A 21,382-nucleotide genomic window follows, 5' to 3' on the forward strand; every position below is an offset into this window, starting at 1 on the left:
CAAATATGTTTGCCAATTTTCAAAGTAAAAACAAGATTTCTTAGAGGATAACCAAACCCTAAATTACATTTCGGCTGTGGGTGGAGTCAGCCTCCAACCTTCCTGTTTGGTGACTCTTTAAAGTCCCACTCCATTCATCGATTGATTTGTCTTTTAATTATTATTCTACTAGTTTCTACCAAAAATAATATAAATTAAAACTGTGTTGTTTTCTAGGACATAGTTTCTGCAGAGCAGTTGTAATTCATTAGAAATTTGACTCCCAATTGTGGGTGGGACTTTTGGTGCAGAGGAGCCCCGCCCCCTTCTACTCCCTGTTGCCCAGCGTATTTTCTGTCACACAATCGTTTTAAAACTGCTTTTTTTTCGTCTGCTCCGTATTCACAGCAATTTGAATTAAGAAAAGCTCAGAAACAAATTTAAAGCATAGTTTTTTTTTTTTTAAATCTCTCAAAAACATGTTAAAAACACAATTTTCATTGGAGTGGGTGTTTGAATCAAATTTTTACAAACTCCAATCAGATTCCAGACATTCACAAGTTAAATTAACACAAGTTTCCCTTGTTAAGATCTGTTAAGATAACTACATAACTCCTTTAAATCACCAATCACTACTGATACTACTGATATCAACCGGAAATCTGGTTTAAACCTTTCTGAGAATTTATATATATATTTATTAAAATAAATGCCCAAACTTTTTGGATTTCTCATAAAATGGTGATAAAATCTGAGAGGTACTTTTCTAGGTCACTGAAGTTTTATAACATGTTTACACAAAGTTGTTTAAAAGTCATGCCGTTGGATATTAGGGACACTTTAGGAATTCACTAAATATAGTCTGGTACCTCTGGTTCCTCCTTCTCACCCAATGATATCCAATTCTATGAAAAGGTTTTACTTAGAGTGGCTATTTTTCGGTAATATTTAGATTTTTTTGCTTTGCAGACGTGGATCAGCAACAGACGGAGAAAGTACCGCCTCATGGGGATCGAAATCCCTCCTGCTAAAGGCCGGCCCATCATGTTCACAAGTTCTCCTTCAGGAAACAAGTCTGACGGGGAGAGACCCGCGACCCCCGACCTCGGGGAGGACTTGAACGATGAGGGTTCCCCGTGCCTGCCTGAAGGTGAGGCAGATGTCACCGCGCAGATACCGGCTCTGCTGTGGATCTCCGCATTCATGCGGTTCTCTCATTTCCAGACGGAACGCTGGATTCACGGGAGATAAATGATGGGATGGACATTTCCTGTGTGGCTCCGTTGACCAACAATGTGGTATTTTACTGAGTTTTTATAATATTTCAGTTGAATGTTGGGAATTAACTGTGAAAGAAAGCATAATATATATTTAAAACATTTTTTTAATAAATAAATCGCACATTTATGTTTTATTTGTGTTTTAAATTTGTTTTCTGAACTTAAATTTGATTGTTTTTGAATGTATTATCTCTGTTAGATATGCAAGAGAGGTAAATCTGCATCAAATTGAATTTTTTTTAAATATGCATCGCTAAGATCGAGTTGATTTCAATCCTTTATGAATCAAAATTGACAAATTAACGTCCCACTTTGATCAGCATTACAGTGGTCGTTTAATTAGGATTATACTGTTTTTATCAAAAATCAAAAAACGATGTCCCACTAACAGGACATAGTTTCTGTTTGTAGTTTATTAGATATAAACTTTTGAGTTGTGGGTGAGGACACGGAGCAACCCCGGCCCCCCTTCCCCTCCCTTTTGCTGAGAGCTCGGAGCAGGGAGCTTGTGTATTTTCTATGTTACAAATGAGTTGTTTTTCAAACAAAATTTCTCATCTGTTCCTGTTTTTCAACAATTGAAATAAAGAAATACTCAGAAATAATTAGTTTTCTTTATATACAACCATTATTCTCAGAAAAATGCCACAAAAACATCCTAAAAACACCAAAAACTACATTTTCATCAAAGTAGCTCTTTAAGTGGGATATTTGTCCTTAATAGTATTTATGTATCTCTTCTTATAAAAACATTTGACTGTTTATGAGCTTCGATTTACAAAGAAATCAAACTTATTCTTTGTCAAAACATAATTTAAAGAGGATCTTTAAAGCCAAAGGTTGCTTTGAATTTTAAAAATTAGGTAAAATATAAGGAAAACTTATATTTGTTTGGTAGTTTGTAAAAAATGACTCTAACCTTCGACATTTTAATAGCTTTAAATTGTAATATTATCTTATTGTGTGATTGTTTTCTCTCTAAAGTCAGTGTTTTGTTGATTTGTGCTTTCAGAAGATTGAGAACATCGACGAGGATGAGGAAGCTGACGACGATGATGAAATTGTAGCTTCAGATCTTGAGCAAATGCAGAACTTGCTCGAATTCAAGGTAAAAAAAAAACACAAATTGAGCACACAGTTTGTGATGTGCCGTCTGCGTACAAATGTCAAGGTTAAAAGCACCTCAGCAGCACGTCGGACCCTGAAGTCTGAAATGACTTGTTTTGTTATTTTTTTTTTGCTCTCTTTCAGCATGAAGAAGTGCAGTTTTTAGAGCATGAGCTAGAGAACCAAAAACAAAGATACCAGGAGCTTGTAAATTTCACCAAGGGTCTCCTCGTCGCTGTGAGGACCAAGGACCTGAAACGACAGCAGGTACTTTAGGAATGGCTTTGCTCGCAGCACTTCACCAAAAAGTTGTAATTTTGAATTAAATCCATGTGTTTAGGAGCTCCTGGCCAGCCTACCTCAGCCTTCAGACCAGGACTGGGACGTAACTCTGGAACAGGGGGTCCAACAAGACGCAACGAGCAACCACCACGACCTGCAGGCAGACGGCCCGCGTAGTGCCGATCGTGCAAAGGATCGAGTCGATGAAGGACTCCTGCAGGTCGCTGTGAAGCAAGACGATGCAATGACCGAGGAAGCTGAGCCCTCTGCATCAGAGGACCAGTTACAGGAAACAGTCACACAAATAAAGTGACTTATTAAAACGCTCAACAACACACTCCACAAGCAAAAGGCAGGTTTTACACGAGATGTGTTCCAGCCGCTCTGGTTGTCCGTGCACAGTGCCTGTGGATCGATAAACTTCACGATGACTGTTGGGCTGACGAATGCCTTTGTTTTTTTAAATGCATATCATTCGCCTTGCCTCTGGCGCAGTCCAGAGAGAACAATAAATGACCTCTAACTTATTTGCATCTGGTTTGGTTTTTCCTCGTATTTTTGCAAAGCAGAGGAATGTTTGATCTTGAAAGTAAACATGTGCACAAGTGTCCAAATCTGTTGTGCAGTGACGTCGCTTTAGGGTGGAAAAGCTAAAGGGGAAGTGGATGAGGTTTAAGCCTCTTATAACCACTTGAATCAGGGAATGGCTTATGGTCCAAAGGTTTTAACCCCCTAATGCCTGTTGTCACAAATATGCGACAAGTCACTTTGGTTCTAAAATGACCTAAATGAAGCATCTTCTTAAAAGTAGAGCTTAATAGTCGATTAGTTATTACTTTATATTATATTATATTTGGCATTTATTGAAGTTTTTCAGACTATTTTGGAGTTTAGCTAATATTTCAGCTACATGCTAGTTATTTTGGCTAATTTAGGATTTTTTTATTTTTTTTAGGCTAACTTGGAGTTTAGGTAATATTTCAGCTGCATGCCAACTTTTTTTTTGTTTTTTAGGATAATTTGGCATTTAACTAATATTTCAGCTGGCTATCAGCTTCAGTGTTTTTAGCTATCAATTTCAGCTATCAGCACTATTATCTTCAGCAGCCAAATTCAGCATACAGCATTCACGACCAGAAAAAATACATAAAGTATCTATGATTAGTCGACTAATAAAACAATAATTTGTAGCAGCACTACCTAAAAGCAAAAACATGTTTTTGTTTGTTTGTTTTTTTGGCTGAAAATAAATTGGGTTGTACATAATATTTCAAACGCGATTAACATAATTTCAGGAGATTCTGAAGCTGAGAAAAGCAGCTTTACACCCCTTTTTCTAGGTCTGGGTATTGATTAATATTTCCAGAAACGATTCAGTTCACAGGAGCATGGATTGATATGATTCTGATTTTTTTTCTTTTTTACGTTTCTCTCAATCCTTCAATTCAAATTTGAGTTTAATGATTTATAGATTTATATGTTTTAAAAATATTTATATTAATCTAATAAAATTCACATACTGTAAAATGTGTTAGTGAAATAATTAGATTGTTAATATACAGTGTTTTATGGTTTTTCAAAAGGAGAAGTTCTCACAAAAATGTTTGACATCGTAAACATAGTTCTGCATCTCCTGGAGAGTGTTTCTGTTTGGCCACTAGGTGGCGATCGTGCTATAGTAATGATTACACCTTATTCCAGAAGAAGTATGAGCAAAAAGACATTTTTTTTTTAATCATTTCAAAAAATATTTTCTTAAAAAGAGTTTGGAAAGTTCATACCTGGGAATATATAATGTGTGTTTAGGTCGACCGAGCGTTAGCATTAGCTGTCCTATAGGAAATTCCATTAAACATTGCCATAAAGCTAGCAGACTTTAGCTTTATATGCCTAATCGATTTATTTTTTATGAATCATTACTGATCTATTAAGCTTAAATCGATTCAAATCGATTAATAGATTTTTATCAACACAGCCCTACTTTTTTCTGCTTCGATATTTACTGGAATTATGGAAAAGTTATGCTAAAATCTCAAAATCTGTGAAGTTAGTTTTTTTTTTTTTCTGTTAAGTTGCATCAACCCGTTTTGCCTGCAACAATTGCAATGTCTGTTCCGGTTGAATTAAAACTCTCCCTCCACCGGATGCGGGTTTGATGCTCGCTCCATGCGGCTCAGGACCAACTGTTTCTGCCCACCACAAACACGCACGACCACCACTTCCACTCACGCCTCTATCTCCAGATCTGTTGCTTTGGTTTGTTTGAACGGGGGGAAATCCTTAGCTGAATTGCGTCACGAATACGTCAATAAACTCATTCACTGACGATCAGGTACCAACAGTAGCCGCCATATTCGCATCTCTTGCAGTGTAGCGGCGTTTCTCTGCGCGAGCGTGTGGTCCGGGCAACAACATTAGCGGACTCCCTCCCCTTCCCTCCTCCTCCGGATCACATCCCGAGGTCGGTCCACGGCCACGCAGCCAGCATCCCACCATCGAACCCCGACTTTCACGGACGGACGAGGAGGGAAAAAAAAACATGCAACGTGGAGAGGGGGTCTAGGTGGATTACGATGCCTTAGACTTAGAAAGGAATCCTGGCACAAGATGGAGGTTAACAGCGTTAGCGGCGAGGTAAGTTGATAAAAGCTCAGTTTGCGTTTTATATTTTGTTAGCGGGGTGTTTGCTTGGTGTTGTCCCGGTGAAGTTGTGCCCTGTGAAACTGGGTACAGCATGAAATTTGCGTCACGACCTGTAGCCGTGATGCATGCTAATATGCTAATGCTAACATCTCGTTAGATGTTTATTTTTGTTGCGCTGTCAGGGATTACTTGTCGCTTAGTGGTCCGTTTGAGCTCACTCGGCCGTTTCTCCTACATAATCGGGGGGTTTCGTCCAGTGACACGAGAACTTTTGCTTTCTTTTGGTGATATTTACAGCCTTTACAAAGAGTTGGTAGTTAGCTTAGCGCGTGCATCATTAGCATGAGCTAGCTTGCTAGCTGACAGTATGCCGACTCGAAACTTGGAGAGAAGTTTGTTGTTCTTTTTTTTTATCAAATTGTTCAAAAAGTATTAATTATTTGAGCACAATATTTTAGTATAATAACAAAGTATTGATAGCAAACCTCGTAATTTAAATACAATTACGTGATAGAGTAGACAAACGAGACATTGCTAGTATTTACTGCCGAGTTAACCGTTGTAACTGTTTATAAACAAGGTAATAACTGGTACATTTATTTGTTATTAACAGCCGATTAGTTGTAGTTTTTTTGGAGCTTAAATTTGAACTACGGACTGAAGAATAAACGTGTGGGTTTAGTTGTTTTCTGCAAAGTAAATTTCTCTCAGTATGCTATGACAAGTAGAGAAGTCGTAGCTGTAATTTATCTCCTCTTAAGTAAAACTTTATGGATTCTGAGTGTAGGTTTTTAGATTATAGTCTGCCTTTCCAGTTTCATTCAGGAGTTGCTGCAGTGAATACAGGGTTCAAAATCTCAGGTTTTGTTGGCGTTGTGCCCTCAGGCTTGACTCCTCAAGTCTCTCAGTTGCTATTAACTTGTAATTTTTGCTACATGTGCAATGTATGTACAGCTTAAATTCTTGATATCTTTGGGCTTTGTCATGCCGGTGTCTGTGAATTTGAGCTGTCTGTTTATCTGTGGCAGACCTGCTTTTTAAAAAGGCTGGCCTGGCTGTGCTGCAAGTGCAGGCTGCTCTCTGTGACAAGCTGTGATCAGCCACAGCAAAGGTGGGAGTGTAAATGTATGTGCGAAAAATGACACAAGAACTGGCCCTTATGCAGTCTATGCTCCAACCAGCGTAGATGTTCTATTTCACAGAAGAATGAAGGTTTTGTTGAAATGTAAAACCTGACTAGGATGATGCTGCTTGTTGTTGTTGTTCTGTAGGAGTAAGAGATGTACTGAGAAGTGGTTTATTTGGTTTCTGGGCTGTGGATGTGAGTGTATGGGTGGCTCCACCCACTGAGTGGGTTTGCGTGCGGGTAGTGCTATGACTCATCCTCCCTCTTCAGAGTCTTGGTAAAATTCAGCACACACAGACACACTGAACTGAATACGTAATGCAGGCAGCGCTGAAAAGTTAAACGTCGGCTTCACTTTAGGGGTTTCTATTATATGATCTGTGTTCTAGTGCTGACATTTTTTTTTCTTTTGATGGCCTCTTAATTGAATTGTTTGCTTAAAAAATAAAATGGGCATGAATTCAATTAAAAAAATGTGAATCTGGCTTGAATCAGATAAATCTGCACAAGAAGAATCAATGCTGACTGCAGACGTTCACAGATATGTTTTTTTGTTTGTTTAGAATGTTGATTATGAGGTGATGTACAGGGTGAGAGCTGGTCGTTATTAAAGTATGGGTTTGACGGTAAACAGAGCTGGAGTTGAAACCGTGAAAGTGCAGCTTTTTGCCCGTGACTCATCGATTTTTCATTTTTTCAAACCTTCCATCATACATGTGGGCGTGCAGCGGCTGTGCTCTTCGTCCTGTTCGCCGAGAAGCAATGAGGAATACGCCTGGTGAAGTAGTTTGCCGTTGACGTCTTTTCATTAAGAACTTGTTGGGTCTGGCTGCAGGTCAATGGACATCAGATCATGGACGAGCCCATGGAAGAGGGAGAGTCTTTCTCACACTGTGTAAGTACCGCTGCGCTCCGGGGGCTCATCGTTCCTGCAACCTCTCACGCCGATGTTTGTGTAGGACGAGGGGACGTATAAGGAGATTCCTATCACGCACCATGTGAAAGAGGGCTGCGAGAAAGCTGATCCGTCTCAGTTTGAGTTGCTCAAAGTCCTCGGTCAGGGCTCTTTCGGCAAGGTGAGGTGATTCGCTCACAGGTTTCCATCACGCTTTGACGCTCGTCTAAATTCCGCCTGTTTCTTTCAGGTGTTTCTCGTCAGGAAGCTCGTCGGTCCGGATGCATCTCAGTTATATGCAATGAAAGTATTAAAAAAAGCATCTTTGAAAGGTAAAGCGGAGTTTCCCAGCATGCTCCGTCTACGGCGTCGAGTTTCTGACTCCTTTCCTGCTCCTTCTCTCCAGTCAGGGACAGAGTTCGCACTAAGATGGAAAGAGACATTTTAGTGGAAGTTAATCATCCCTTCATAGTGAAATTGCACTACGGTAAGAACTACACGCCGTCTTACAGAAGATTTTAAATGCATTGGAGCCACATTCAATATAAAAAAATACCCACTTCGATAAAAATCGTGTTTTAAATAAAGTTGTGGAGGATTTTTCTGATTTTGGAGGACTTAGATAAAGAAAAGTAAGCTCAAAATCGCATTTCTGAGCATTTCTTTATTCAAATCACTACGAATCAGGAGCAGATGAAAAAAAAATTATTATTATTGTTATTATTGACTAAAAACGACATAATCACCATTAAAAAGCATCAAAAGTTGATTGGAGTGGGTCTTTAAGGACCATATATTTGCATGCCAACACTGACGACGACAGAGCAATACGCTATAGCAGATTGATTCTAGTAATAAAACTGGATGTAATGGTTTTTTTCCACAAAACTACAAGGTTTTTACTCGTTTTTCCTCTGAAAAGCTTTCAAGGCTCCGAACCTTCAGTCCAACAAAGCAGCGTCTGCAGAGCTGTGTCGGCAGTAAAATCTGCTTGTTCATTTCTACAGAATAAAAGCACCACCACATTGATACTTATTAATGGGAGGACGTACTTGAACCTGAAGCAGAAATGCAAAATGCTGAGTTAAAAATAGTGGCATTTGTTTATCAAATATGCAGAAACACTCATCCACTATTGCAGCATAAAACATGTAAAAATACGTTCTTTTGAAAGCTTCTAAATCCGTACCACTGATCCTTCCTGCTGTCGTCCTCATTCTAATGCTGTTTGGAAACAGAAAGACACAGTTTTTAAGCCCTATAAGACTGAATGTGACTCCAATTAAAATACACTTTTCATAAAGGCATTTCTTTCTTCTATTTCTCAGCCTTTCAGACAGAAGGGAAACTGTATTTAATACTGGACTTTCTCAGGGGAGGGGATGTATTCACTCGCTTATCCAAAGAGGTAAGCTGCCATTCATCTGCTTTATACTCAATTTTCTTTTGATTTGTGAAGGAAATATTGTTTTTTTTTATTTTATAAAGATAATTATTCTAATGTTGCACTTCTAGAAACTAGAACATTAAGTTGTTTTTAATATAGGAGGTATTTTGGGGGGACAGAATGGAAAGAAACTGCAAATAAATGAATTTATATTTTTTCCATGTTATTCTATTTGCTTCTGATTTAAACTGTGACTTAATAGCATACAAGATGCTTCCTTCTTGAAATCTTTATTTTCTCTTCTAAAACACATGAAGGCTCAGAGAAGTGCTTTTGTCTGCTTAAAGCTTAAATAGCATGCAGTATTTAAAATCAGCATCTTGTAACCGATCTGCAATGTTGATGTTGTGACAATAATCTGTTTTCTCTCTTTGTGGCAGCTGAAGCTCAATACTGGAGACTTTTTGTTGCTGCTGTTTCTTCTTTTTGCTACTGAATTTCTTCTCAGAGTTCAGAGAGTAAATTTGTCCAGTTCTTAATAGGTTATGTTTACAGAAGAAGATGTGAAATTCTACCTTGCAGAGCTGGCCCTGGCCCTCGACCATCTGCACAACCTGGGCATAGTTTACAGAGATCTCAAGCCAGAGAAGTATGGACCAAAATCCAGACATTACGCCATAAAATATATATATTATACATATACTGTATGAAAACACTTTATGTGGGGTTTTTATGTTGTCTTTTTTATGATATATGTAGTTTTATATGTATTCCATAATTAATATTTCTCATGTTTAAGGTCAAATATTTTATAAAGGCTAAAGACTTGAGAACTTTACAAAGTTTTTATCCATTTTTATGAAAAAGTATCAACTTAAAAAAAGATTTGGGGAAAAAAACATCAAAGTTGAATTTTATCTGTTGTATATAATGTTTAAATTTAACATATATTATTTTTTTTTATCTTTCAGTATCTTACTAGATGAAGCTGGACATATAAAATTAACAGGTAGGAATTCATATATATAAAGTAACCTAACTTTTCAACTCGAATAATCCACAGGGTCAAATTTGGCAGCTGTTTTATTTTGTTTTGTTTTGTTTTATTATTTTATTTTATTATTTTTCTGCGGCATCTGCTGTTTCTGAATTTTAATATACCATGTACAATGACATAAGAAATATATTCTATTCTATTCTCCAAAATGAACAAATGAAAAAACAAGTCAAATTAACTTTTAAAAACCTGAAAGAAATTTGCTTTTGTTTTCTTTAGGGTTAAAATTAAATAGTCAAAATAACACTTTTTCCCTCTCTATGTTTTTAATTATTTAAGCCTTTAATTAAAACATTGTTCCAATGCTATCTTTTCTGCAGACTTTGGCTTGAGTAAGGAGTCAGTAGATGCTGATAAGAAGGCTTATTCCTTCTGTGGTACGGTGGAGTATATGGCCCCTGAGGTGGTCAACAGGAGAGGACACACCCAGAGTGCAGACTGGTGGTCACTGGGAGTACTTATGGTACACAACTTATCACTAATTTAAACACTTTTGACATATTTTGGACATTTAATTTATTTGTTTTCTGTGTTTGTAGTTTGAGATGCTAACAGGGACGTTACCGTTCCAAGGGAAAGACCGCAATGAGACCATGAACATGATTCTGAAGTGAGTTCGACGGTTGTTTTTATTGTTGTTTGTTTTCTGTAGCTCACACTGACCTGCTTCTTTGTTCTCTTCTCCTCAGAGCTAAGTTGGGAATGCCCCAGTTCCTGAGCTTGGAGGCACAGAGTTTGCTAAGAATGCTGTTTAAACGTAACCCTGCTAATAGACTCGGTAAGGAAAATGAGTTGTTTACCTCTCAGTGAAAGCATGCCAGCACGCTGGCAGCCACGCACACGAGAGATAGTCGGCCGCTGGGAGCAGGAAGGTGTCGATCCTCTGCAAACAATCAAACGAAAACACGGCAGGTTAACTAAACCGCAGTGATCCGTGTCTTCAGGGGCCGGGCCCGACGGGGTGGAGGAGATCAAACGGCACGCTTTCTTCTCCACCATCGACTGGAATGTAAGCGAGCGCACTTCTCGATCTCACTTCTCACATCCAACTCCCCAGCTTCTGTTGAGGTTTCACACCTCACAAACGTTTGGCTTGATGACTCGCGGCCACCAGTCCTGGCCGCAGCAACCATGTTGGTGTGTGTGGGAGTCTGGGCAGCGGTCCAGTTCTCACTGTGCGTGCACTAATAGCCCTGTGTGAGTGTTTAAGAGCCAGCAGGATGCTATTGGCTGGACCCAGCCATGGAGGGGATTGAAGGGGGGTTAATCTTGGACGGGGCTTGGCTCCTCTCCCTCTCACGCCTGTTCGCGTGCTCCACAGCGTATGCTCCATCTTTATTTTGAACGTGTTTGTGTGCAGAAACTGTACAGGAGAGAGCTTCAGCCCCCATTCAAGCCCGCAGCAGGCAAACCAGATGACACGTTCTGCTTCGACCCAGAGTTCACAGCTAAAACGCCTAAAGGTACACCTACACACAGCTGACACTCCCACACCCATGATGCATAGAAATGAATGTATCAGGTGTTTTTTTTTCCTTTTTGCTGTTCATGTAACGAATTGTTTGCTTGTTAAGACTCCCCAGGGATCCCGCCCAGCGCAAACGCCCACCAGCTTTTTAAGGGCTTCAGTTTTGTAGCCCCGACCCCGATGGATGAAAGCAAGAGCTCGCCGATGCTCAGCATACTGCCCATCGTCCAGGTCAATACGCCTCAAACGTGCTTGTGTTTGCTCTGTTCACGTGTTTGACCAAGTGTCTAGGAAGTCACCTCTCCAGCCGTTCTAAATCGATGTTTTCTCATTCTACAACAAATATTGAAAGACCCACTCCGATAGAAATGTTCTTGTGACATTTTCCGATATATAAAGAAAGCTTAAAAACTATCAATTCTTTATTCAAATCCTTGTGAGGATACAAAAAACTGCCGTTTAAAAAGGAGATTATTTCTGATGTCAATAACTTTGTGAATATATATTTGTTCGAGCTTTCAGCAGCAGGGAGGGGAAAGAGGGGTGGGATTGCTCCGCATCAACAGCCCCGCCCACAACTCTGGCGAATTTCTGATGAACTCCTGCCACTCTGCAGACACTATGTCCTAGAAAGTTTTAAAGCTATTTTTGGCTGATAACGGCATCATCATAATTAAAAGAACTCTAGAAACTAGAGGGAGACGGTGATATATCGCGATATTTCATTTGCAGATACTTTTATCGATATAAAATGTTGACTAAACGATATTTAATTACATATTTATGAGCAAAAGTAGTTGCAATTTTACCATTATATTAGCATGAAAGCTGTATTAATATTTATGTAGATTTTTTTCTCATACTCTTTAAAAAAAATGAGAAAAAATGTTCTGGTACAATCCTGAGATGTATCGTATTGCGTATCGTATCGTACCGCCAGACTCTTGCCAACACACACCCCTACTAGTGTCTGAAATAGCTCAAAATATGATCGGAGTGGGTTTTTAAGATGATGTATTTCCTTTACAGTGCAACTTTAAACACATTACAATCCCACAAAACCAATCCAAGTACTTAGTCTCAATTATCACAGCCACATAATTATAGTCATCCATAAAGCATCTTCTCTTGAAGCTGAAACTGACTGTCAGGCTGTTGTTGAGCTGAAGGAGCTCGTTTCAAACCTGGAAGACGCACGCCTTAGAAGTAGAGTTTGATTTCTCACAAAAAACACAACTGATAAGCTTGAAAAATATTTTTTTTTTTTTTGTTAATATAGAAAACTTCATTTTTTCAGACAGTTTTGCTGTTTTAATATGAAAAAAGAGAAAATATTTCACATTGAAAAACTACTTTCATTGTACTTTGATGATTCCAACTTTAAAAATAAAGGAAGATAATTTAAAAAATAGTGTTTTTATTCTTTCTTGATGTTACTTCATAGCAAAGCATGGTGGCGGTGAAATGATGGTTAGGTGCTGCTTTGTGTTTAGAGCTCGTTTAGCACTTTAACTATAAATACTTTCTTTTTTAATATTTTTGAAAGGTTAAAAAATTGATTAAAATATAATATGATGAATTTAAATCATGAATTCATAATCAAACTTAGTTTAACTAAATTTAAATGTTTTACAAATAGGATTGATTGTCCAAAAATGTGATTTAAACACCTTTTTGGGTTGAGGAGGTAATTAGTTTTAATGAGTGGTTTGTAATTGAAAACATTTTTGACTCTATTTGATCAGATTATGAAATTTCCTTGAGGATCTGAGTCATTTCCTGTTAACAAATGTAAAAAAAAGTCGTTTTCAAATAGTTTTTCTGTTGTCGAGGCTCCTAAAGTGAAGGTGATCACGAAGGATGGCCTAAAATCTTGTCTGGGATGGTTTTTGAAGGGCAGACAGCAGCAGATGCTTTGCTGTAACTGGTTTAATCGTTTAATGTTTCATAATCCATCGTGACACCTAATAGCTCATGTCCTCTCCAGATGCACGGAGGCTCAGCCAAGTTCTCTGATCTGTACGAGCTGCAGGAGGACATCGGGGTCGGCTCGTACTCCATCTGCAAACGCTGCGTACATCAAGTTTCTGCCATGGAATATGCTGTGAAGGTGAGGGCAGTCCTTAAAACCAAACGTTTTAATTCTCTTGTTTGTTTAAAATAGAAATGTGTGTTGGAAAAGAAAGATTTAGAATCTTTGGACTTAATGCTGACAGATGTTCTCATGCACACCAGAGCACCAGTAGAGGGCAGCAAAACTACTTAATCACTTTATTTTGTTTCCGTTTTCTCAGATTATCGACAAAAGTAAGAGGGACCCCTCAGAGGAGATCGAGATCCTGATGCGATACGGGCAGCATCCCAACATCATCACCCTAAAAGATGTTCGTAGCGGTTTTTCAGATACTCTTGTGCGATGTAGAAAAGGATGTGACATAGTTTGTGTTTCCAGGTGTACGATGAGGGCCGGTACGTGTACCTCGTAACAGAACTGATGAAGGGAGGCGAGCTGCTGGACCGAATCCTCAGGCAGAAGTTCTTCTCTGAACGAGAGGCCAGTGCTGTGCTGTACACCATCACCAAGACTGTTGACTACCTCCACTGCCAAGGGGTGAGGATTTGTTCAGACCTCCTGCCCTGATGGGTGAGATGGGCAGACCTGTGCGCCGAAAATATCAGGGGTGAAGGGTGAAAATGTTAATTCACATTTTTTCTACGGGCGTGCTGCGGGCAACAAGTCAATCATTTAAACAACACATGAGGCTGATTTCCTTTGGTCTGTCTGTAATGCATTGAAAATAAAAAACAAAATGTTAATTAATCAATCAGAATGTTCATATCTCCTTTGACATCCATTTCTCTGAACTGCTCTCACTAATGACTAGTGTGACAAAACAGCAGCGTAAGTGTGTAAAAATGTACGAATTCTTCACGATACACTCTCCACATGAGCAACAATGATTCCATTTTCAAGGCTTTACCTTCTCTCCTGTGTCTGCAGGTGGTGCATCGAGACCTGAAGCCCAGCAACATTTTGTACATGGACGACTCTGGAAATCCAGACTCCATCAGAATCTGTGACTTTGGCTTCGCTAAGCAGCTTCGCGGAGGCAACGGCCTCCTGCTCACACCCTGTTACACTGCCAACTTTGTGGCACCAGAGGTGAGACTGACGTCCCATCATTATAGTGTAACAAACATCATACAAAAATGGAAGAAGTTACTTACAGATGGGTGTTAACGAGTTCCTGACTTTGTGTTTGTGAAGGTACTAATGCGGCAAGGATATGATGCAGCCTGTGACATCTGGAGTCTCGGCGTTCTGCTGTATACCATGCTGGCCGGGTACGAGTTCATCAGGGGCTGCTGGGAAAATTAGAGCCAAGTTTAAAAAAATCATCATTCACATCCTATTTCTTCAGTCAAAAAAATAATTTTGAATATAAAAATTCATAATTTGTTAATTGAAAATTCCCACTATGTTAATTTTAAAACACAAATGTTTCAGAATGAAAATTTAACAAAAGAAAATCTAATTTTGTTGACTTAATAATTAAAATGCAACCTTTAACATGTGACTCAACCTAAATCAGTTTCATATTTAGGCAATAAATGTTAGCAGTTATTTTGTAAGAGCTTTAAACCTACTAAAAAAAGAATTCTTCAAAAAAAATACACACATCCAATTTTATATTCAGGAAAGTGTAACATGTAGTAAACATACATTATAGGGTCATATGAGTGCAACTCATCTCTCTGTGGTTTTTCTGTGACATTGGATGTCTATATTTTAACCTTGATAAATTTCAGATTTTTTTTTTATATTTCAAATGTATATTTATTTCCAACTCTGGCTTTTATGAATTCCTTTAACACCCAGAGAGGATCATAGTTTCATTGTGCAAACAAAAATAATAAAGATAATTCTGATTCTCTAGTAGGGATCAAATAATAAGTCATTCGCAGTGTGCTTGTATTATTACACAAAAAAATTACAAAATCTGCTATAAATGTTAATTTAATTTGACATCCATCTTTTTTTATATTATTACATTGTAATATTTAAAAGATGAATAAAATATATATTTTTGTTCTTCTGTGATTTTAGGACCAAAATCATCTTAAATCAATCTCTAGTGTTTCTGTTGCATCATAAATATTGATTCAGAGAATTGAAGCTCTGCTGGTTTTCCATAACAGATTTTCAGGTTTTTTTTTTTTTTTTATATAAAAATGAGTAGGAGGTTTGCTAAATACTTTTGATTCTCCTAATAGAATTCACGAATCCACCAGAGAATAAATATTACTGGAAAAACCTGCAGCTATTAGATTGTTTTTCATGCACAAGCAGAGCTTCTCATACCTGCTTTGATTTTTAAATTCTATGTGTATCTTAGAATATAAATATCTGTTTTTCAGGTACACGCCGTTTGCTAACGGGCCAAACGACACACCAGAGGAGATTCTTCTCCGGATAGGTTCTGGGAAGTTCTCCCTAACAGGCGGGAACTGGGACACCGTCTCAGACTCCTCAAAGGTACAGGAAGTGACCGTGAACTCCTGCAGCGAGGAAACCTTTAGCTCTGCCGGTCGTATTCAGAGGTTCTGTTTGCTCTGTCCGGATCAGGACCTGCTGTCCCATATGCTCCACGTAGACCCTCATCAGCGATACTCGGCCGAGCAGGTTCTAAAGCATTCCTGGATCACATGCAGAGATACACTACCACACTTCCAGCTCACGCGCCACGACGCGCCGCACCTCGTCAAGGTCAGTCGGAAGAGCTCTTCAGCTCAGGAGGAGGAGGGTTACTTTGAATTTGGTTATGGATCTGTCAGGAAACAGTTACAGCTGCTGCTCATGTGGGGGCAGCATTGCACAAAATAAAACACAACCGGAGGAGTCATCTGAAAGGTTCTAAAGAACTCTGATGATGCAGCCTCATTCAGTGCTCTCAGAGGGCCTTAGCCCATAAATAAAATTATTCTTTGTGTTCAGAAACAGTTTTGCCTCCGAGCTCATCAGATAAAATGCTCCTCAGCTCTGACTGACGAGAGTTAGAGAAGACCAGACTCAGAATGTTCCCGTCTCACCCTCTGAGTCATTTGGTCGCTTCTGCGCTCAGTTGTTTACCTGCCATCAGTGACATGGTTTGTTCATGTGTCTTTGTGGTGCTGAGAGTTGTTGTCAATCTGCTTCACATCTCATGGGATCAGAAATGTTGTAATAGTGAGGCTGAAACTCATCCGTCAGTCAACACTGAGACTTTCTGAGGATCAATTACAACAAAAAAGTTAACAATGTCATTGATTTAAACTCTGAAATAGTCATTTTATACATTTAATTTTTCCTTTCAAAGAAAAAAAAATATAATCATAAAAAGTAAAAGGACGGCCATTTGATGATAATTTATACTGGAAATGTCATAGTTATACACAAAATAACTGTTGTATTATCATTCTTTATGGTTTAATTTTACAAAATAGATTCTGTTTCATCAGGTAGGAAAAGAAATTAGGATTATTGATGCTCTAACTTCAGTCTCCTTTTTTTATCTTCTTTATTTTTTGATTAAACAGTTTTGCAACAACTTAGAAACGCGAGAACAGATTAAACCAAAGCATCTTTACTCCTTTTTTTTAAGCAAATACATGCATTTTTAGACTAAAAAAATGACACCAGATAAGGTCCAATTTTGTGAAGATTACTGAAGAATTTTTCACTCTTTTTGTGGTCCATTTTCACATGTCTCTCCTAAAAATCAAACCCTCTGTAGTTTGTACAACTTCTGATGCTTAGTGGTAATGAGGATGATAAATGTTTAAAAATGATAAAAATGTTTGCCTGAGGAAAGCGCCTAAAGTGTGTAGTGAGAGATTTTACTGCCTTAAAACATCTATAATCCTATTTTGTAGGTTTCACCTATCGCGGGTTATTAGGACATAAATCCTGTGGTAAATGAGGGAAGACTGTCTGGCTTAAAATGCATTAATATCATTCATCTGTGTTCACTCTGGAGTCCACTTGCAATGAGAATGGAAACATTTGGGTGAAAATATACATGTACCTTGGCTCTAATATATCAATCTTCCTCCGTCTTCTACACAAGTATAATCAAAAATAAAGCTTAGCCTCAAATACAGAAGAGGTTTATACAAATGTATACCTCATGTGTCTGAAGCTACAAACTCCTAACAGTAACAAGAGCCCCTCAGCTCTTATCTGTTGACTCAACTGTTGAACAAGATAAATATTAACAAAAAAAGAACAAAAGTCTCTTTGTATCCGACCCCCTCCAGTCGTACGCCTGCAAGCAAATGACTCCAATAAGGTGAAATTGTTTCTTTTTTGTTATTTTACCAGGGAGCCATGGCTGCAACGTACTCGGCGTTGAGTCAGAAGACCAGTCAGCCGGTGTTGGAGCCCGTGGCAGCGTCCAGTTTAGCCCAGAGACGCAGCATGAAGAAACTCACCTCAACAGACATGTAGACGCACGTCGCTCTCCCTCCAGTTTTGGCCTCGTACCTCCAGACTCGGAAACGCCAACCAACGCGCATGCACACTCAACCCCAAGTCTCGGCCAGTCCAAACTACTGTCTGCCTTTCCGGAGTATTTATTTAAGAATCTACCATCAGCGCCCCACACCCCCCCACACACTCTCAGACAGACGGAAAGAAGCCGGAAACTCACATATCTGTTACTGCTGGGAAGTTGACTTGTATTTATTTCCAGAGCTTTCATATGCACTCGCCCTCTTCGCCTTTCATTCTTTCTTCCTGGGTTTGTTGGAAGAAACACACCAGCTGATGTTCTCCTTCACTGTGATTGGCTGATTTGAAGCTGCTTTAGTAAACTGTGTCCCATTCCCCCACTGCTCTTCATCTTCGCCATCCTCCCACTCCGTTTGTATCTTTTGAATTTCTTTTCTTCAGGATTGTTGCTGTTCTTGAGTGCCGGCGAAATGTATCAACCGAAGAGCGTTTCAAATGAAAAAACAACTAAATTTAAGTTTTGTTGCAGATTGAAGCTATTTCTCAGGATCAGAATCATTAACCAGCACTTTGGGAGCCACCATGCATGTTTGATCAGAACCCGTTTCCTCTCCATGCACATTTTTTTACCCACATTTTTTTTTTGTGAAACTTAGTGAATAAAAAAAGTTACACAAGCTGCAGAAAAGCTCACGCCAAGAACCTTAGAGCGGAAAAAATGTGCTAATGTTCGCAGAATGTGTTTACAAAATAAAATAAAAATCCGATAAATGTTGGTGTTGATAGTTCTGAAGATGAGCAGCATGTGGGGGAGCAGTAGGGATTCTCTCTGGGAGCTGGACACAAGGTCAAACCAGAGATGCTGAATTATAGAAAATATTTCCATGGATATCTCTTAAAAAAGACATTGTTGAAACTGTATAATATTGTATTTATTTCATTTGATTTTTAAAATTCTATTTTTCTTTCAAGTTCTGTATATATTGACATTAAAGATCATTATTGACATGCACAAGCTGTGGGTTTTTATGTCATTAAAGGTGTTTTCTGTTTTTATTGAACAAAACAAAATCAAGGTGGAAATTCTTCACTTGAATTATAGCTTTAAAATTACTTCATGGATTCTCCTTTGTGGATTGTTTAGGAACTGAGTTGTTGAGTTAAGTCTGCAGTTCTATCCATATTTTAACATACTAGTTTAATTCACGGGGGGATTAAAAATATCTGTCAACATTTACAGGTTTTCTCTCTAAAATAGAGAGGAAAGGTCTGTAATGTTCATCAAAAATTTCAACTGTGAAAGAATTTCAAAAATATTTTAAACCAATTTGTGTGCACATTTTTCCCCCATATTTAATATACACTGCTCGCAAAAATTAAAGGATCACTTTTTTTATGGGGCCTGGCATGAATTGACTTAAACCTGTCTGATAATTTTCTTGTTGGTTAAGTAGCTGAGGGGCTAATTAATCAATTTCAGCTGTTTTGGTGTTCATGGAATTAACAACAGGTGCACTTCAGTGGCAACAATTAGAAAACCCTCCAAACAGGACTGGTGTTACATGTGGAGGTCATTTCAAGTTTCTCCCTCTTGATCTTTTTTGGCTGGTTTTCCACTCGTGCAGATTTTGGCTTGATAATTATCTCTACTGGCAGTATGAGGAGATTCCTTAACCCTACAGAGTTTGGTGGTGGGTCAGTGATGGTCTGGGGAGGCATATCCATGGAGGGACGCACATACCTCTACTGCCTATGAAATGGTGCTCTGACTGCCATAAGGTATCCAGATGAAATCCTTGAACCCATTGTCAGACCCTACGCTGGTGCAGTAGGTCCTGGTTTCCTCCTAATGCACCACAATGCCCGGCCTCACGTGTCAAGAGTATGCAGGCAGTACCTGGAGGATGAAGGAATTGAAACAATTGAATGGCCTTCACCATCCCCTGACTTAAACCCAATAGAACATCTCTGGGATATTATGTTTGGGACCGCCAGGTTGCTCCTCAGACTGTACAACAGCTCAGAGATGCCCTCACACAGATCTGGGAGGAAATGCCACAAGACACCATCGGTTGCCTCATTAGGACCATGCCGCCACGTTGTCAAGCATGCATACAAGCTGGTGGGGGCCACACAAGATACCGAAAAGCATTTTGAGTTGCAGAAATTAAGTTTTTGGAAAAAAGGAGTAGCCTGCTACATCTTCATTTGACTCTGATTTGATGGTGTCTAGACAATTGAGTGTCTGTAGGCTGAAAACTTTTATTTCCATTAAAAGACCCTTTGTTCCCAAGACACTGCCCTGTCGTTATTTCTACATCGACAGGGCAACAGATACATACAATGTGTTTTCCAATATATACCCTATATTTCCACTATACAACATGACAAAATGTAATAAAATGAAATATGTATATACATGCACAGAAATTCTATTTCTAATACATTTGAAAACTCATTTAAATCCATTTCACTTTGATTTTTAAACCTGGGGTGCAAAGCTTCATAGTTTCAACTGAGCAACCCATTCTGTCCACAACCTTTGATGAAAGAGCAACGTGCAGGATTTGCAATCACCACTAGGTGATGCTAATGTCCATTGCATAATCTGTTATTTTTGAGCTGGTGTGGTGAAGTCAGCTTGTGTCCCATCTTTATGTTAATGATCCGTCTTCCTCGTTTCCATTTTGTCGGTCCAGCACCCACACCCCTCCAGTCCCCTAAGAATATGAGCCCCCTCTCTTATCTGTGTGTGTGCACGTGTGTGTGTGCATGTGTGTGTTTTCATGACCAGACAGCAGAGAATGTGGATCTGGGCAGGAAAGCAGATGGGTTGTGGCTTGAGGACCACTCCCATCAATGCGCACACACGGACACACGCCCCAGCCCGGGGACCAGCTGTTGTCCTTTTCCAGGGACCGTCTGAGCATGTGCACCTCTTCCTCCCGTGGATTAGATGAATTCTGGAGTCAGCCCGGGAGCTGAGAGGTAAACAGTGGGGCTAATTGCTTTGACATACTGCTCTTTGTTTTGCCCTCCTGGTGCTAATCAACCACTCGGCTAATAAGTCTGCCTGGCATGGAAAACGGCACTCTGTTTATACTGGGAGAAAGCACGGAGCTCTGCAGTCATATTTGCAGGCCACACTTACTCATGGCTCCAAGTTCCTCCACCACTGCTGTGGCTGGGTAGCGCCCCGCTCAGGTGCGAGTCTATTTATCCTCATTAACAAGCGTCTCCCTAAAGTCAGCCAATTAACACGCTGCTTCTAATGAAGCCATTAGCTGTCAGATGAGGTAGATGCAGTGCTTGTCATTGGTCCACTGTGTGCGTGGAGCCACTCTTGCTGCTAATAAAAGCAAGAGAATTAATGGAGTGAGCGTGTGTGATAATGATTTAATGTGGAACAAGCAGGACGAGTAGTGATCGGCCCTCTGTCTCAAATGAAGATATCAGACACAGTGATTTATTAGCTGTGTGTCGTAAACAGTCCTGTCCCACAAGCACTGTGTGAGTGTGTGTGTCTTTATACCCTTGTGGGGACCATGACCTGACAGCACACCCACCATCGGGGACTTTCCGTAAATCTTGGGACCAAATGGGAATACTTACATAAAAAGGTGGAATATTCGGGAGTACTTGGATTAAATAGCTGAAGGACATAAAGA

General features: G+C 39.3%; 2 protein-coding genes across 4 annotated transcripts in view; both read left to right on the forward strand.

The window, feature by feature from the left end:
- Positions 1 to 3,175, forward strand: part of hdx (highly divergent homeobox) — an 8,073-nt gene extending 4,898 nt beyond the window's left edge. For both annotated transcript variants that reach the window (XM_024283955.2, XM_024283956.2), the window contains 5 exons: positions 949 to 1,129; positions 1,204 to 1,277; positions 2,272 to 2,367; positions 2,511 to 2,633; positions 2,707 to 3,175. In XM_024283955.2, coding sequence (XP_024139723.1) covers positions 949 to 1,129; positions 1,204 to 1,277; positions 2,272 to 2,367; positions 2,511 to 2,633; positions 2,707 to 2,961 — 729 coding nt within the window. In that variant the 3' untranslated portion in view covers positions 2,962 to 3,175. The remainder of the gene's footprint in view (positions 1 to 948; positions 1,130 to 1,203; positions 1,278 to 2,271; positions 2,368 to 2,510; positions 2,634 to 2,706) is intronic.
- A 1,635-nt stretch (positions 3,176 to 4,810) lies between these two features.
- On the forward strand, positions 4,811 to 18,726 carry rps6kal (ribosomal protein S6 kinase a, like). 2 transcript variants are annotated; one of them, XM_024283115.2, is made up of 22 exons: positions 4,811 to 5,282; positions 7,253 to 7,312; positions 7,377 to 7,493; positions 7,563 to 7,644; positions 7,719 to 7,799; positions 8,641 to 8,720; positions 9,242 to 9,348; positions 9,671 to 9,708; positions 10,077 to 10,219; positions 10,296 to 10,366; positions 10,446 to 10,534; positions 10,701 to 10,765; positions 11,117 to 11,219; positions 11,331 to 11,455; positions 13,212 to 13,334; positions 13,519 to 13,608; positions 13,677 to 13,835; positions 14,226 to 14,387; positions 14,493 to 14,569; positions 15,644 to 15,761; positions 15,852 to 15,992; positions 17,586 to 18,726. In XM_024283115.2, the coding sequence occupies exons 1-22, from the start codon at positions 5,256 to 5,258 to the stop codon at positions 17,709 to 17,711; spliced, it is 2,184 nt and encodes a 727-aa protein (XP_024138883.1). In that variant the 5' UTR covers positions 4,811 to 5,255; the 3' UTR covers positions 17,712 to 18,726. The 2 variants fall into 2 exon arrangements, with proteins under 2 accessions (XP_024138883.1, XP_024138884.1); XM_024283116.2 differs by lacking the exon at positions 4,811 to 5,282 and adding an exon at positions 5,535 to 5,871.
- Positions 18,727 to 21,382: the final 2,656 nt, after the last annotated feature.

The sequence above is a fragment of the Oryzias melastigma genome, linkage group LG10 (genome assembly GCF_002922805.2).
Source record: "Oryzias melastigma strain HK-1 linkage group LG10, ASM292280v2, whole genome shotgun sequence".
In the NCBI taxonomy this organism is placed as follows: Eukaryota; Metazoa; Chordata; class Actinopteri; order Beloniformes; family Adrianichthyidae; genus Oryzias; species Oryzias melastigma.

Coding starts and splice junctions, on each gene's coding strand:
- rps6kal (XM_024283115.2), top strand. CDS start 5,256: ATGGAGGTTAACAGCGTTAGCGGCGAG. Junction 9,709..10,076: donor TGGACATATAAAATTAACAG/GTAGGAATTCAT, acceptor TCTTTTCTGCAG/ACTTTGGCTTGAGTAAGGAG. Junction 14,388..14,492: donor CCAACTTTGTGGCACCAGAG/GTGAGACTGACG, acceptor GTGTTTGTGAAG/GTACTAATGCGGCAAGGATA.